This window comes from Aureobasidium melanogenum (genome assembly GCF_000721775.1).
Source record: "Aureobasidium melanogenum CBS 110374 unplaced genomic scaffold scaffold_7, whole genome shotgun sequence".
NCBI lineage: Eukaryota > Fungi > Ascomycota > Dothideomycetes > Dothideales > Saccotheciaceae > Aureobasidium > Aureobasidium melanogenum.
In genome coordinates, this window is record NW_024470059.1 from 359,417 (window position 1) to 373,284 (window position 13,868).

Sequence of the window (13,868 nt, forward strand, 5' to 3'; positions counted from 1 at the left end):
ATGCGATCTTGAGTGTTCAAGTACTCTGGAATGTGGGTTTGCGTTTGGTATTCGTCAGCTTATCAACTTCATAAGATTGGCCTGTCGTCGTTGATTGTATGCCATGGTAAAAGTTATCCGGGACATCAGGTCGCAGATCATACATTGCTGTGAGCAATTCGAGATATCTAACCACGAAGACGTATCCTTCTATCCATTCACGCAACACAGATAGTTCGGTCCAACTAGACTGACCTGCTCCTCTCTTATAATTATAAAGTCAATTCGATGCAGTCTCGTGACTATCGAACGTGGTTGTGGTTGTTTAGATAGAGACTGGAAATTAGAGACAGGGTCGTACTCACAGCTTGTAGACTTGACCGAAGTTCGACAAAGGCTTTCTATTCAGTTCACAGCACAAAAACTATATCATGTGCGTCCAAGATTCTGCTGTGTCATCGAAATGTGTCAAAATCACTTTTGGAATGGTATCCAAAAGAATCAATAAAACATCATAGGTATGAACGGCAAATAAGGGGGTATCATTTTCTAGGAACGAAAGAGAAAACCATTCCATCGAGCATCACAAAAACCACCACAAGAAGATCTTCACAGACAGCGCAGCACCAATCTACTTCGCAGCCAACAACATCTCTCTGAACTTCGGTCCTAGAAGTTTAAGAGTTGTCTCCGCTGATGGCGCATCTGGTGTCTTATCTCCGACAATCTTGTCCGCTTGTTTGAGCTCAACACCAGACTCTTTGATTTCGCCATCCACGTCCCTTCTGGCCTCTTGCTTGACACTAGCACTGGCTCCCTTGCGGACAGGTCCCTTGGCTGTCTCAGGGGTCACCAGCGTCGAGTCGAGCAATTCCTGCCATCTAGCCAGATAGGCTCCGGGTCCGTATGGTGTGGATGACTTGTTGCTGATCACGTCGCGGATTCTAGCTGCGGATGATGCGTATAGTTCGTCAAGGTATTTTGCTGATGCATCGACTTCTTTGCGGACCTTGTCTTGTTCTTCAGGTTTCAGTCCGTCAAAGGCTGTGGAAAGCGAATCGAAGATGGAAGGTGAGGCGTGTTCCTGTTTGAAGTTGGCAGAGACCTGGTGTACGTAGTCCTTGAACCACTGTGTAACCTCCTTGCCATTCTTGGCCACTTGGTGAATGAAGCGATGCGAAGCACCCATGTGGCTGTGCAAGAGGTGTACAAAGTCCTCGACGCTGGGAGGCTTGCCGTCCTTCTTTGGTTTGGACACCTTGATCATGTCGTCCATGAAAGCCTGGAAGTCTGCGACAGTGGCGCTGAGGTCGACGGCTTGATGCACTTGTCTGATCATGGGTTCGTAAGCATGTACACCGTCGCGTACGGCCTGTGTAAGGTGATCAGGGTTGTGATGACAGAGCACATCAACGATCTTGGTTCTGTCTCGGACGGCCAGACTCAGCGAGAGGTACTCGAGTGCCAGTTTGTGTTGTTTCTCGCTAAGATCTGGACTTGCTGGAGACAAAGATAGAATGGTCGATACGATCGACATAGACTGCTCCTGGCTTCGTCTGCGGCATTCTTCTTGCTCTGGTCGACTTTGTTCCATCCAGGATTTTAGTGCTTCACGCTGCTCCTGGGATGGTGCATCCTTGTCTTTTTCGATCTTTTCTAGTCGCTTCTTGAGCTCCTTCTTGTCCCAGCCGAGGACGGTGGAGATGATCTGTTGCATCAAGTTCATGCCTTCGTCTGCTCCACTGCTGATACCCATCCAATTGGTCAAGGTACCAACACTCACTTTGGCAAGCATCAACTTGACCATACCGTTAATCATGGTAGCAACATTGCCGACCTTTAGTGTCTGTCTCATCAGGGTGTACGGTGCACTGAATTTGTCAGATGATTGATGTTCGAGCAAGAAGACAGTAATTTACTTACAGCTTGTGAACATTCTCGACCATGCGAAGTAATGACGGACCCTCGGGACTAACGACAAGAGTGTAGTGCATGAAAGATGCAAGGCTAGAGTATGTTAGCGAGTGAGGTGCTATAGGTCAGGATGCGGGCAAGACATACTTGACAATGACAAACTCGTGAGCTGCTTGAACCAGACTGTCATGCTTGCGCAAGTCGTCCGTCTCTGCAGCCTTGGCGAAGAGCTTGTCGAACAGGTCGCCATAGACCAGCTGCTGCATGAAGACGTACCACGCACGCAGCACATCATCAGGCTTAGCAGGGTCAAAGTGTTGATCCTTGAAGACCGACTCATCCTTCTTGATGCCACCATAACATCCTCTGGCTGGGTATTCTATCAAGGCCGAGATAGCAGTGGCCAATGTCTTTCTGATACCCAAAACACCCTTGTCGTAACTCTCACTCAAGTTTGCGGCTGCCAACTCTTCTATTATGTTCTCGATGCGGACCTTCCAGAATTCGGGTGAGACGTCGCGGAGTCCCGGTAGCGGTAGGATAAATTTGGAGAGAAGCGATTGTAGGATGGGAGAGGTTGTCGTTTTTGTGTCTTGAAATGGCGGGCCATACTCTTTCATGGCGGCTGGCGACTTGAACTGGCAGATCTCGTCGTAGGTTGCATGGTGGGTCAATAGGTCGAACAGAGCACTGCTCTGCTCTGGGCTTAGGTGTGCAGTCGACATGTAGAGAGTTGGTATGGATGTCAATGAAATACGATGATAAGATACTAGTTTGGAAATGATTAGCAGTAGGAGAGGTGTCAAGGTGCAGATGGAGGAAAGTGTCGAGATGCAGCCGCATACACATGAAATGTAGACGTTGGTGACGTCAAGGCAGTTGCGCTCATGATGCGCGTGAATGACCCGAACGCTCTTTCCTCCTTCACTCTGTCACCCATAAACAACACGTCAGGCGTGTGACTATGATTGTTATCGTATCACCTCCTCGAGTCCTCATGGAGGCTGCTGTCGTCTGCCTGTGTCCGACCTTGATTGTTCGCTCGTTCTGATTACCTCTCTATCTCCGAGCATGTGATACCACCACTCTCATTCTTCGCTTTTTCTGCTTCTTGCACCCTTTCTATGACTTTGGACACTCTGTACATGGTCACGAGACTCATGAACGTATGAAAAACCAAAAGCCAGAACGGAACACCCTACAGTCTATCAGCCATTGCTTTTTTCCCAACTCTGCACAAAGCTTCCTTCATTTGGTCGAGGATGTATTCAACTCACCGCAACACGACACAAGTGGCTTGCGAATCTGTCCTGGGGATTTAAAGCTACTTCAACAAGACCGCAGCTGAAAGTCTCAATTGTAAATCCCACTGAGCTGATATATTGATGGTAAGGACCAGAAGTTGGTGCATTTATGAAAAGCCATCCGTGGGGCGAGTCAAGATCAACGTATCGATGCTCGTCGCGAAACCCATATAAAACTGTAATGTTACCCATGATCAGGTTGATGGCACTGACGAGGGACAAGGCCGTTAGCCGTTGTCTGCCAACCTTTGTACCGCTTAGTGATCCTATCTCAGTTCGTCAACCCACGAGAAGAATCTCACCATGTTGTCTGTGGTTTCTGCATGAACCCGTCGCCAGAGACTAGCCATAGCAGGCACATCGATAACCGCAAATGCACATGTGGCGATACTAAGCCAAAGACTTCTCTCTAGCACCAACCCAGGCAGGACGCTCATTGGCGACAGCCCATTTGGTGAGTCCGTTGAGTAGACGAAGTATTGATGTTTGACAGTTTCAGGACTTCGTATGAGAGCAAGTAAATATCCAACAACACCAAGACTTGCGATGGCATTGACGAAGCAGAGGAAAAGGGATGCGTAGAACCACATATTTCTGAAGCTCCGTCGTGCTACAAAGCTATGCAATAAACAATTGTGAGATGCAGAACATTAAAAAACAAAGGGCAAAAGTCCATGGTATAAATGCAACAAGCAGCAAGGCGCAGTGGTCGTCAGTAGGCGCAGTCGAGGACAAGAATGCAAGCATGCAAGGGAGAAAAGCAACTTCAAAGAAAACATTTGATATGGATTTATTGCTTATCTAGCTTTATACCTGGTATACCCAGGCTGTAAAATTCTTTTATATATTATGTTGTGCCTCTCTTGAAACTGTATAGATCCTGCCAGGAAAGATGTACCGAGAAAAAATATGTCGGATGGCAGTGGGAAAAAAGACTGGCGCCAGCGCCTGATCAAAACCATTATGCCGAGTCTATGCGATGTGAAAACGCCAAGTCGATAAAACTACGATGAGGGTATTGAGTAAAGATGATCGTGGCATGCTTCAAAGGTTCGGATTTACTTCTTTGAACCGGGAGGGCTCGAAGGGCGAGATGGGTTGGGGGTATCTGAGATGGCAGAGCCCTCGAGGCTCTTAGTCACACCAATGATCTCGCGAAGCTGCTTCTGGCGCTCACGCTCGATACCGTGCATGACAGCATCCAAGACGTTGGGGACGGTGGCCTTGGGCTCGAAGCGAGGTGTAGTACCGTGCTGGTAGACACCGGTCTCGACCAAGATAGAGTACCAGTTCTGTTCAGCAACCTTGTTGAACTCGTTGGTTCCGCGAATGTCGGACTCGGGAGTGTCACCAACGAAGTAAATGGTCTCCGGAGGAGCGTCAATACCGTGGGTGGACTTGCGCCAGTGCTGCAAAAGACGAGTGGCAAATTGGAAGGTACCAATCTGAGGCTTGCCGAAAGCAACAGTCTCCAAGTCTTTGCCAGTGACGGCCTTGTACATAGCCTCGAGGGAGACGCGAAGAGCGCCCATACCAAGACGGGTGTGTTCGTGAGAAGCTGACCAGATGACATCGTTGTGGGAGAAGAAGACTGGAGGACCTTCGTTCAGGGTCTCGGAGCGAGTACCAACGACACCACCCTTGGACATGAGGAGATCAAGAATGATCTGCTGGTCACCAGCCCAGTCACGGCTGTCGGCGAAGACGAAAATGGCCTCAATCTTGACGTTGGTGAAATCGCGATCACGGGAGTGCTTCAGATCGTCCTCGGTCATGGTACGGAAAGGTGTGGTGTCGGGGTTGTGCTTGATAATGTCTCCGGGGGTGACAACATCCTTGAAGCCATAGCCCTCAGCGACCTGACGGCACTTGTCGCCCTCACCACCGATGACAAGAACAGTGTTGTACTTGTCGGCCATCTCCTTCATGGGTGTGTGACCGCAAATGAACTGACCAGGTGAGACCTCAATGTCAAGCTGTTTGCTGAGCTGAATGCATCTCTCTTGTTCAGTCTTGCCACCACCGTTGGTCAGGAAAATGTAAGGACTGCAAACGTTAGCATTGAAAATCTGCTCGGCTGAAGAGAAGCAACTTACATCTTGATTCCATATTGGTTTTGACCGTTGAGCACCTTCATAGCCTCAATAGCCTCGGGAATAGGACGTCCACCACGAATCAGAACACCATCGATATCGAAGGCGTATGCATATCTGTCAGTAACACTCGACTCTTTCGGTGTGTCACCATCCTCCATAGGAGTGATTGCTTCAATCTCTTGTCTAGCCAATTCCATAGAAGCCGCAATGTCGTTGGCTTCCTGATCAACAAGGTGGGGAGGAACGACAATGGCAGGACCACGCGAAAGAAGGTCTGCTGTGGCATCCTCGCTGGACAACCTGCGCAAGGTGCGCGGTCTAGGAGGGTTAGATTTTGTGGTAGTGCTCATGATGGCTTCGACTGTGTGGTTGTGACAGGTGTAAAGGACACGACGGACGAGGACGGAGAGACAGAGAAATATGTGGGAACCGCGTGCGGGGAAAAGAAGGAGAGTGTCAATAACCTTGAAGAGTAGCGAGCGTCATTGCAGCCTATATAAACCGAGAAAGCACCTTGGGTTCCTATGGACTGCTTTCTGGTTGAACCCAGCCCGACTCCGCGCGATTAAAACGTAAAAGCCTCTGACGAGTTAGCGCGGGCTGCCATTTAGTCAACGCTTGCCAGATCAATGTTTGCGGCTCAACTGGTTCCTGAGCTACGTTTCTTCGACGCTGTGCTACTGGCCTATACCGCTGTTCTAGCCAGACAGGTGAATAATGTCAAATCATACAAACTGTCGTTGGCGCTTTGCATTGCGTACAAATGATGTTTGACTGGCCTTGTGCTTGAGTCGTCAAACGCAAACTCGATCTTTGTGACGACATGGTGGCGCTTTCCCACGTTGCCGGCCAGCGACGGTTCCTCCTCCGACCGCCCGCATTTTCGCTGTCTCAACCGATTGTCGATACTGAAATCCCGTACAAATTTGCATCAAGACGGATGTACTTAGCATTAGGTTCACCGAGAGACCAATTCGTGTATAAAATATGCGATCCGGGCCGGAATCGTGATCAAGATACAGTGCACGTGTGAATTGGTTGAGCTTCGATTGAATCCCATGTCGGCTCCATACGAGATTGTTGGTCGCGGAGAGTAGTCATAAGATGGCCTTGCTCGGCACTTGTTACTCAAGCACTGCTGCTCCGCTCTGCCCTCGCTTAGATCGACTTCATGGTAGACGACATGTTAGGTAGGAAGGAGCACACAGGTTTGGGTGTATGGCCAAATCTGGAAGCAATTACCATTGTGACTTCTCTCGAGATTCAAAAATGGAATTAAGCAAGTTCCTTTATGCTGAATGGCATTGATTTTCTCCCCTCAAACTCTTACCCGTTACCAAGCAACATGAACTGGACGGGAGGCAAGCTGCAACGAAATTCGAAGAGCAAAGGCAATGCTGTGATCGAACGTCAAAAGTCGCACTTTGCCAAAGCCCGTAGCAAGGCTCCAAACAGAACCAATCCTTCGATTGAAGCCTGGAACGACATCTCTCCGACTCGACCTCCATCTCCTCCTCCATTCAAGAAAGCTCGGACTCAGCATAGGCAATCTCCACGGGTACAAAAATGGTCCATATCTGGCCAAAATGATGGACGCCGCCTGGTGGGCGACTTTGTGTTGCCATCACGGGATAGCAGTGACATTCACGTCAGGGTAGGCCCGCGAGCGTTCGCAAGTCAGCTCGACACAACCGTGGCTAGTCCCTCGACCAGGATTCGATCACACTCCACCGCGCCTTCGGATTACTCCTCAAACTCGATGCTTCTTGATGGGCTCGACCAGCGAGGGTCACAGGCGAGAACCTCCAGTGATAACAAGCCCTACCAATCAGACCAAAGCAACAGCATAGCCTCACCATGCATGCGGGAACAAACGCGGTTCGCTTTGAGTGATTCGCTAGAGGATGTCTTGCGAAATCATGATGATACCCAGTTTCCCTCAGACTTTGCGACGTATGCTTCATCAGCTGTTCATGCTGTCGCAAGTTTTGGCAATGCTTCGAACAACACATCAGCCAAGGATATGCAAAGCCATCCAGATGCGGCTGAGCGATTGAGAGGCTCACCGGTCAATCCGCTACCTGAGCACTTAAACATCTCTGGTCCGTTTGCACAAGATAGTTCTGTTCGTCGCGGTCACGAGGACACTGGAGATAACGATGACATCTGGATGAGATTCATTGAGGAGAAAATAGAAGATGGTCAGACAGAAAATGATCGGTATGCTGCACCTCAATATAGGACGCAAGCCTCGCCAATTACTCTACCTACCTTGACAGTGGCTCAGGATGAGCCGCCCTATCCGGCCAGTGTTGGTGGAAGCACCCCGCATTCATCCTGCCCAACAGCACGTCCATGTCTTCTCGAGACAGCGACATTGAAGCGGACAAGCGGTGAGACAAGCGAGAGAGGACCAAGCCTCACTCATGAAGATCAAGTATGGAGGAGGTTCGTGCTAGGATACGATCCGTCCTACGCTACGTGAGAGCACAAGCATCATGATCAGATACGGATGGAAGGGATCTTCAAAACGATGATTCGTGCCTTCAGGAGTCGCGCTCGGAGGACGAGAATGCCACAGCAAACGTTTTCGAAATCAGATGAAACTTGATTTCTACGAGACATAATACAGCACGTTTCTGGTTTGCTAACTACTGCGAGGTGAACGGTCAAAAGCACGCCACTTGCGGAGAAAGACATGTGGGGGGTGTGTCGACGGTCGATTCTACAACGATTAGAAATACTTCTTGACATGTCGTTAAAGCTCCACGAGGTCAGACACGCATGGTACCCTGAATGCTTATCAGACATGTATATCAGTATAGAGCGAGGGCACGTGGTACAACTGGCTGCGTTAGCTATGGTCTTTATACATGTCCGCAATCATGGTCTTGATGCACAAATCAGAATGAGGTGCTTCTTCACGCACGTGTTGACTGCCCAGCCCCTTGTCAAGATAGGCACGGCTGTGGCGTGGAATGCAAAGCACTGTAACGCTAATGCGACAACACTTCCAACATGAGTGCGGGCATGTCAAGCCGAGTCAGGAACTGTTTGATACTCTTTGATACCTCCAACCCACCCCACAAAGATGTTGCCTGACACTTCTACTTATCCAAGCCGCCGCGGGCCGCAAGATTGTTTCGGGTTGCAATTGTTCCGACCCATGTGCTAACCCTGTTCAAACTTCAGAGCCAGCAAGGTTCAGAAATGGATGCTCGCAAAGTCTCCTAATTTCGCTGGGCTCGATCCACTGAAGGATTCAAGAGCGGTGGGCTTAGCTACATGGATTCGTATCTAACGGCTGCGAGGCATATCCTCCCCTTGAACCAAGCCAGAGTCAATTGAGGCTATCATGATAACGCACAAGGCTGCGCAGCTGCGGACCGACTGCACGGTGATGCTCGCAACCTTGGTGGGCTCGGTATGATGACAAGCATAAGAGTTCGGCTATCTAGTAAGTTAACTTATCTAAACGTTATGCAATCAATACGGCGGGCATGAACGCGGGGGAGTTTCCAATCAAAAAGGTGGCGGCAGATTGTGATGAACATTCGACGGAGCGTGTTTCAGCACAGTGAGGGCTCGGTGCGGATGCGGCCGGCGCGCCCTCAGAGGTAGGGATACAAGTTTCGCCTTGCCGTCACCTTACGTGGGCCCTGGTCGCGGGAATTGAGAGAATTGCCTGTCGCAAGTCGCAAGTCAATGCTGGCGTGAGCAGAATTGATGAGCAGGGGGTTGACAATCAGGCAAGAAGGGTCAGCAAGCAGGTTTCAGTAGTCAATTTCATGTGCATGACAGGACGGAGGAGGAGGAGGAGCCCACTGCGCAGTGCCCAGAAGTTGAGGTTCCGTGAGCCGTGGGAGCAGGTCGTTGTTGGTGATTTTAGTGGACCTGTCAGACTAAAGTTGGCTAGCGACGGGAATACTGAGAAGGTGCCGAGAAGCACACAGCATGTTTCGCTGCAGTTTGAGAGGGCGCCAAGGAGCTGGTGGCTCGTATCAGGAGATGATGCGAATCGTTCTCGAAGAAAGCAGACGGGCTCGCGCGGTATCAAGGATGCGATCATCTCTCAAGGGGTGACGGTTCGTCGGGCTCACTTGGGTACTTGGTTCAGTAGATCATGACATTCTGTTAGCTTGGGTCGGTAGGCGGCAGGACTAGCCGGGGGCACTTTTTGCGCCAGTCCAAATAACCATTGAACCAAGATCCACCGCGTTCCTTTTTCTCTTTACCTAGCACCTCCCGGCCTGTGTCTCATCACCTTCTCTCCGCTTTTGCTCTGCTGTTAAAGAGTGTTGCAACGGCCATCCAACTCCCATACGTTCCTTACCTACTACATGTGCATTGCCCGCCAACCGAACGCCTGCTGGAGCAAACTATTTTCGTCGACCCTCATCCTCAGCCTTAACATCCCATCCATCCTTTAGGCGCGTCATCTTGCGAGATCGACCTGCAGCTGCGCACGACCCGTCGCATCACCAACACGCACACGACCCAGAAAGGCTGGTCCTTGGAAGATGCATCACCGCCTTGCCATTCTCTCGACATGAGCCTGACCCAGTCTTACCTCGCCTCCGCCCCTTCGCAAGACTCGCTCCGACACAACCTGTCACACAATCACCACAATGGCATCCATACATCCTCAAAACCCCTTTTGATCCCCACCAGTGCCCCTTCTCACCAGAATTCAACTTTCTCCATGGCTTACACTCCGGCATCCAAGGCTTCGACGGCTGCCAACAGTCCAAATGATGCCTTTTCCATGTCACAATACCAACGATCCGTTGATCGGGCTGCTCCTATGTCTCTGCCACCTTCTGCCATGTCAGAATATCCCTCTCCTTCGCCTGTTGTATCATCGTCATACACCTCTATGACCGAAGCTTTTGGCATGTCCAAAGGTACTGGTCTCATTCGTCGATTGTCTCGTGGTGCCCACAACAGACTCAGGCGAAGACCTTCCACCACACAAACCAATCGCATACGCGATCAAAGCGCTGGCCCTGTCTTAGTACGCAGAAGGAGCGATAGCACTGGACAATCTGACCTAACTGGCGACATGTCGGATCTCGACCTCGGACGTACTTCAGAGGACGGCAATGAAGATACTGTCACCTCGTATCCACCTCCGGATTCCTCAATATCACAGGGTTTGCTTGCCATGCGCAAGGCCTCAGCGACAATGACTGAAGGTGGCGTTGCACCAACCATTTCATCCGTGCTGGAGCAAGGTACGTGGCTCACCAAGGTTACCAAGAAGAAGCGGAAAGTACTTAAATTCCGCTTGGACCCTCTGGCCGCCAAAGTGTGCTGGAATCCGTCAAATCCGTCCAAACAATTCTACATTGATGATGTCCGTGACATTCGGGTCGGCGCAGAGGCAAAGACATCGCGCCAGGATATCCAAATCCCCCCTGACCAAGAGCGATGCTGGATCACCATCGTTTACGACGCATATGAGCGATCCAAGGGTAGTTCAATCAAGACCATGCATCTCATTGCTCCCAATGACTATATTGTAAAGCTCTGGACTGATGCGCTGAACGTCGTGTCACGCGAACGCATTGAGATCATGAACGCGTTATCAGCAAATCCAGAAAAGAGCGAGCGTAGCATGAGGATGGCGTGGAAACAAGCCACGTCACGTAAGAATCCTGATGCCGAACCAAAAATCGATTTCGAGGACGCAAAGTGGATCTGCCGCAAACTTGAGATTAACTGCTCCATTAACACCATTCGTACACACTTCAACCATGCGGACCATGACTTGGTTGGAGAGCTCAACTACTCGCAATATCAATACTTTGTCAATCTGTTCAAGATTCGCAAAGATGTCCAATCACTCTATTACGGCATCAAGCGCTCTGATGAGCCAGAACTGAACCAAGAGGCCTTTCTCGAGTTCCTACGTAATGAACAACACATCGACGTCGAGAAAGATCGTGCTTCGTGGGAAAACAAGTTTGAGCTTTATTGCCGAAGCGCTTCTGGCAAACCGACCGATCGTCAGGTACCTCCCACTATGAATTTGCAGGCATTCCAGACCTTCCTATCCTCCGGGTCGAACGGGGCCACTGCTTCAATCAAGTCTGACCCTACACTTGATCGTCCACTCAACGAGTACTTTATCTCGAGCTCGCACAACACATACCTTATGGGTCGCCAAGTTGCGGGTTTGTCTAGTGTAGAGGGCTACATATCGGCTCTTGTCAAGGGCTGCAGATGCATTGAGATTGACTGTTGGGACGGCAAAAACGGTCTGCCCATCGTCAATCATGGTCGAACTTTGACCACTGAAGTCATGTTCGAGGATTGCATTGCTGTCATCTCGCGATATGCGTTTGCATCTTCAGCCTATCCCTTGATCATATCGCTGGAGGTCCACTGTAATCCAGATCAACAGCTGCACATGGTCAACATCATGAAGCTCTACTTTGGAGTCGCTTTGCTTACCACGCCCCTGGTTGACAACGCATCTGTTTTGCCCTCACCAGAAGAGCTCAAGAACAAGATTCTAATCAAGGTCAAAGCAGCCTCACAGCAATATGGAGCACATGATCTGGCAGACAACCCCAGTACCCGGCAGAGAAGTTTCAGCTCACCTTTTAGTCGAGCTGCAGAGAACAGTGTTCCTCCATCACCATTGCAGAATGCTGTGAATGGTGACGGACTTGTCACGAAGTCATCGAACACTTGGCCTGTCCTCCGCGGCTCTTCATCTACTCAAAGCACAATACCGTCAACATCGAGCTCCTCTGAAGACAGTGATAGTACACCCGCTTCTGTTGATTCCAAAAAGAAAACAAACAACAAGAAGACCAGCAATATCGTGCCTGCTTTGGGTGCCCTCGGTGTTTACGCCTGCGGCATCAAGTACTCTGGCTTCTCTGCTCAAGAAGCACGGACATATAACCACATTTACTCCTTCGCCGAAAATACGTTTGATCGTATCTCCAAAGATCCCGAAGTCAAGAGTCAGCTCGAAAAACACAACTCACGATACCTCATGAGAGTTTATCCTGCTGCCATTCGTATCGATTCGTCAAACTTTAACCCTCTACAATGTTGGAAGCGTGGCGTGCAAATGGCAGCTCTGAACTGGCAGACCTATGATATCCACATGCAGATGAACGAAGCCATGTTCGCTGCTGGCACAGACCGAACTGGATATGTTCTTAAACCCGAGGAGATGCGCCACAACAAACAATCTCTAGCCAGTGGTTCCTTGCTCGACAGCTTGAAATTACTCAAACGAGGAAAACATTTGGTACAGTTCAGTGTCGATATCATCTCAGCCCAACGACTCCCTCGACCTCGTAATCACAATCCTGAACTAGGCATGAATCCATATGTCGAGTTTGAGGTGTATGCTGCTGAAGACAACAAGTCTCGTGGTTATGCCAAGGTCGACGGAGGCATTGATATTCAGCCTTCTGGTATCGGGCCTTCGGTCAAGAGAAGGACTAGACTGATCGAAGGCAATGGATTTGACCCAAACTTTGGCGATTGCTTTAGAGTGTCCCTTGAGACAAAGTATCCCAGCCTGGTATTTGTCCGATGCACAGTCTGGAACTCACCCGATGGACGCAATGCCTCATCTAACAGCACGCTCCTTGCCACCTTCACCGCAAAACTCACCAGTCTTCAACAAGGCTACCGTCACCTCCCTCTCTTCAACTCTTACGGTGAACGCTATCGTGACGCCAAACTGTTCGTCCGTATCAAGAAAGATTTACCGATTGCTTTGTCAGCAACAGAAGTCGGACCCATTGATGAGTCTTCCCCTACAGTCCCTGGTCCGCGGGCGGAATCCATAAGACAAGGGTCAAGGTCATGGTCCAGAAAGATATTCAAGCGAGCTTCGAGCGAAAGAAGACGAAGACCGCAATGGCCTGAATGGCAAGGACCCCTCAGCAGAACCTCCAGTACCGAACGATATTCATGAATCACGGCCTTGCATAACACCCCAAGATTTCCTATCTGACCTCCTTTCTACTTTCGGGTTTCTTTCTCCTCTATCCCAGACAACTGCATTCGGCTTTTCGTGGAAACTCTATAGGGTGTCAATGGTGGGATTTCTTTACGGCGTTTTTCTCTTTCTGGATCATCTCAGATACCCCCTCTCCAATCTCAGCGGCACGCACACTGCGCCGCTTTCTCGTTTTTCTCTGATTGGTTTTCTCAATCCATCGCTCGCTTTTTGCCACAGAGCAAAACAACACCCTGGTGGCGTCTCCTCCCATGACACTCGATCTGATACCCCTGTACTATTACAAAGACTTCCAGCATATGCTCATCCTTCTCAGCGGCTGGGACAAACTTGATCATTCGCTACCATTTTCATCATTGGCATTTCTTCTTCTTCTGTCTCATTCCATCCTTGTTGTCTTCTTCTTTTGTATATACATAGATTTTTCTTTTCTTGGCATTTGTCCATTGTTCTCTGGCACATGTTTGTTGGCACTTTCGGGCAGGTTACCCAATGTGTGATGGAAACACAAACGATCAACATGCCTTGGCAAATTTGCTTGTCTTTGATCAAGATTGATTGAGACTTGAAATCAAATATCGA

General features: G+C 49.7%; 5 protein-coding genes across 5 annotated transcripts; 2 read left to right on the forward strand and 3 right to left on the reverse strand.

The window, feature by feature from the left end:
* Positions 1 to 793: 793 nt before the first annotated feature.
* Positions 794 to 2,603, reverse strand: M437DRAFT_10355 (uncharacterized protein; the record flags this gene model as incomplete). Its single annotated transcript, XM_041018560.1, has 3 exons — positions 794 to 1,850; positions 1,903 to 1,986; positions 2,041 to 2,603. Coding segments are annotated over 3 exons (1,704 nt in total), but the record flags the coding sequence as incomplete, so codon positions are not given.
* A 558-nt stretch (positions 2,604 to 3,161) lies between these two features.
* Positions 3,162 to 3,787, reverse strand: M437DRAFT_45896 (uncharacterized protein; the record flags this gene model as incomplete). Its single annotated transcript, XM_041021171.1, has 2 exons — positions 3,162 to 3,443; positions 3,482 to 3,787. The coding sequence occupies 2 exons, from the start codon at positions 3,785 to 3,787 to the stop codon at positions 3,162 to 3,164; spliced, it is 588 nt and encodes a 195-aa protein (XP_040880846.1).
* Positions 3,788 to 4,255: 468 nt separating this feature from the next.
* On the reverse strand, positions 4,256 to 5,643 carry M437DRAFT_46217 (HAD-superfamily hydrolase; the record flags this gene model as incomplete). The annotated part of the gene is made up of 2 exons (XM_041021227.1): positions 4,256 to 5,243; positions 5,294 to 5,643. The coding sequence occupies 2 exons, from the start codon at positions 5,641 to 5,643 to the stop codon at positions 4,256 to 4,258; spliced, it is 1,338 nt and encodes a 445-aa protein (XP_040880847.1).
* A 995-nt stretch (positions 5,644 to 6,638) lies between these two features.
* Positions 6,639 to 7,585, forward strand: M437DRAFT_83535 (uncharacterized protein; the record flags this gene model as incomplete). Its single annotated transcript, XM_041027951.1, has 2 exons — positions 6,639 to 7,513; positions 7,573 to 7,585. The coding sequence occupies 2 exons, from the start codon at positions 6,639 to 6,641 to the stop codon at positions 7,583 to 7,585; spliced, it is 888 nt and encodes a 295-aa protein (XP_040880848.1).
* A 2,602-nt stretch (positions 7,586 to 10,187) lies between these two features.
* Positions 10,188 to 13,241, forward strand: M437DRAFT_46380 (PLC-like phosphodiesterase; the record flags this gene model as incomplete). Its single annotated transcript, XM_041021253.1, has 1 exon — positions 10,188 to 13,241. The coding sequence occupies one exon, from the start codon at positions 10,188 to 10,190 to the stop codon at positions 13,239 to 13,241; it is 3,054 nt and encodes a 1,017-aa protein (XP_040880849.1).
* Positions 13,242 to 13,868: the final 627 nt, after the last annotated feature.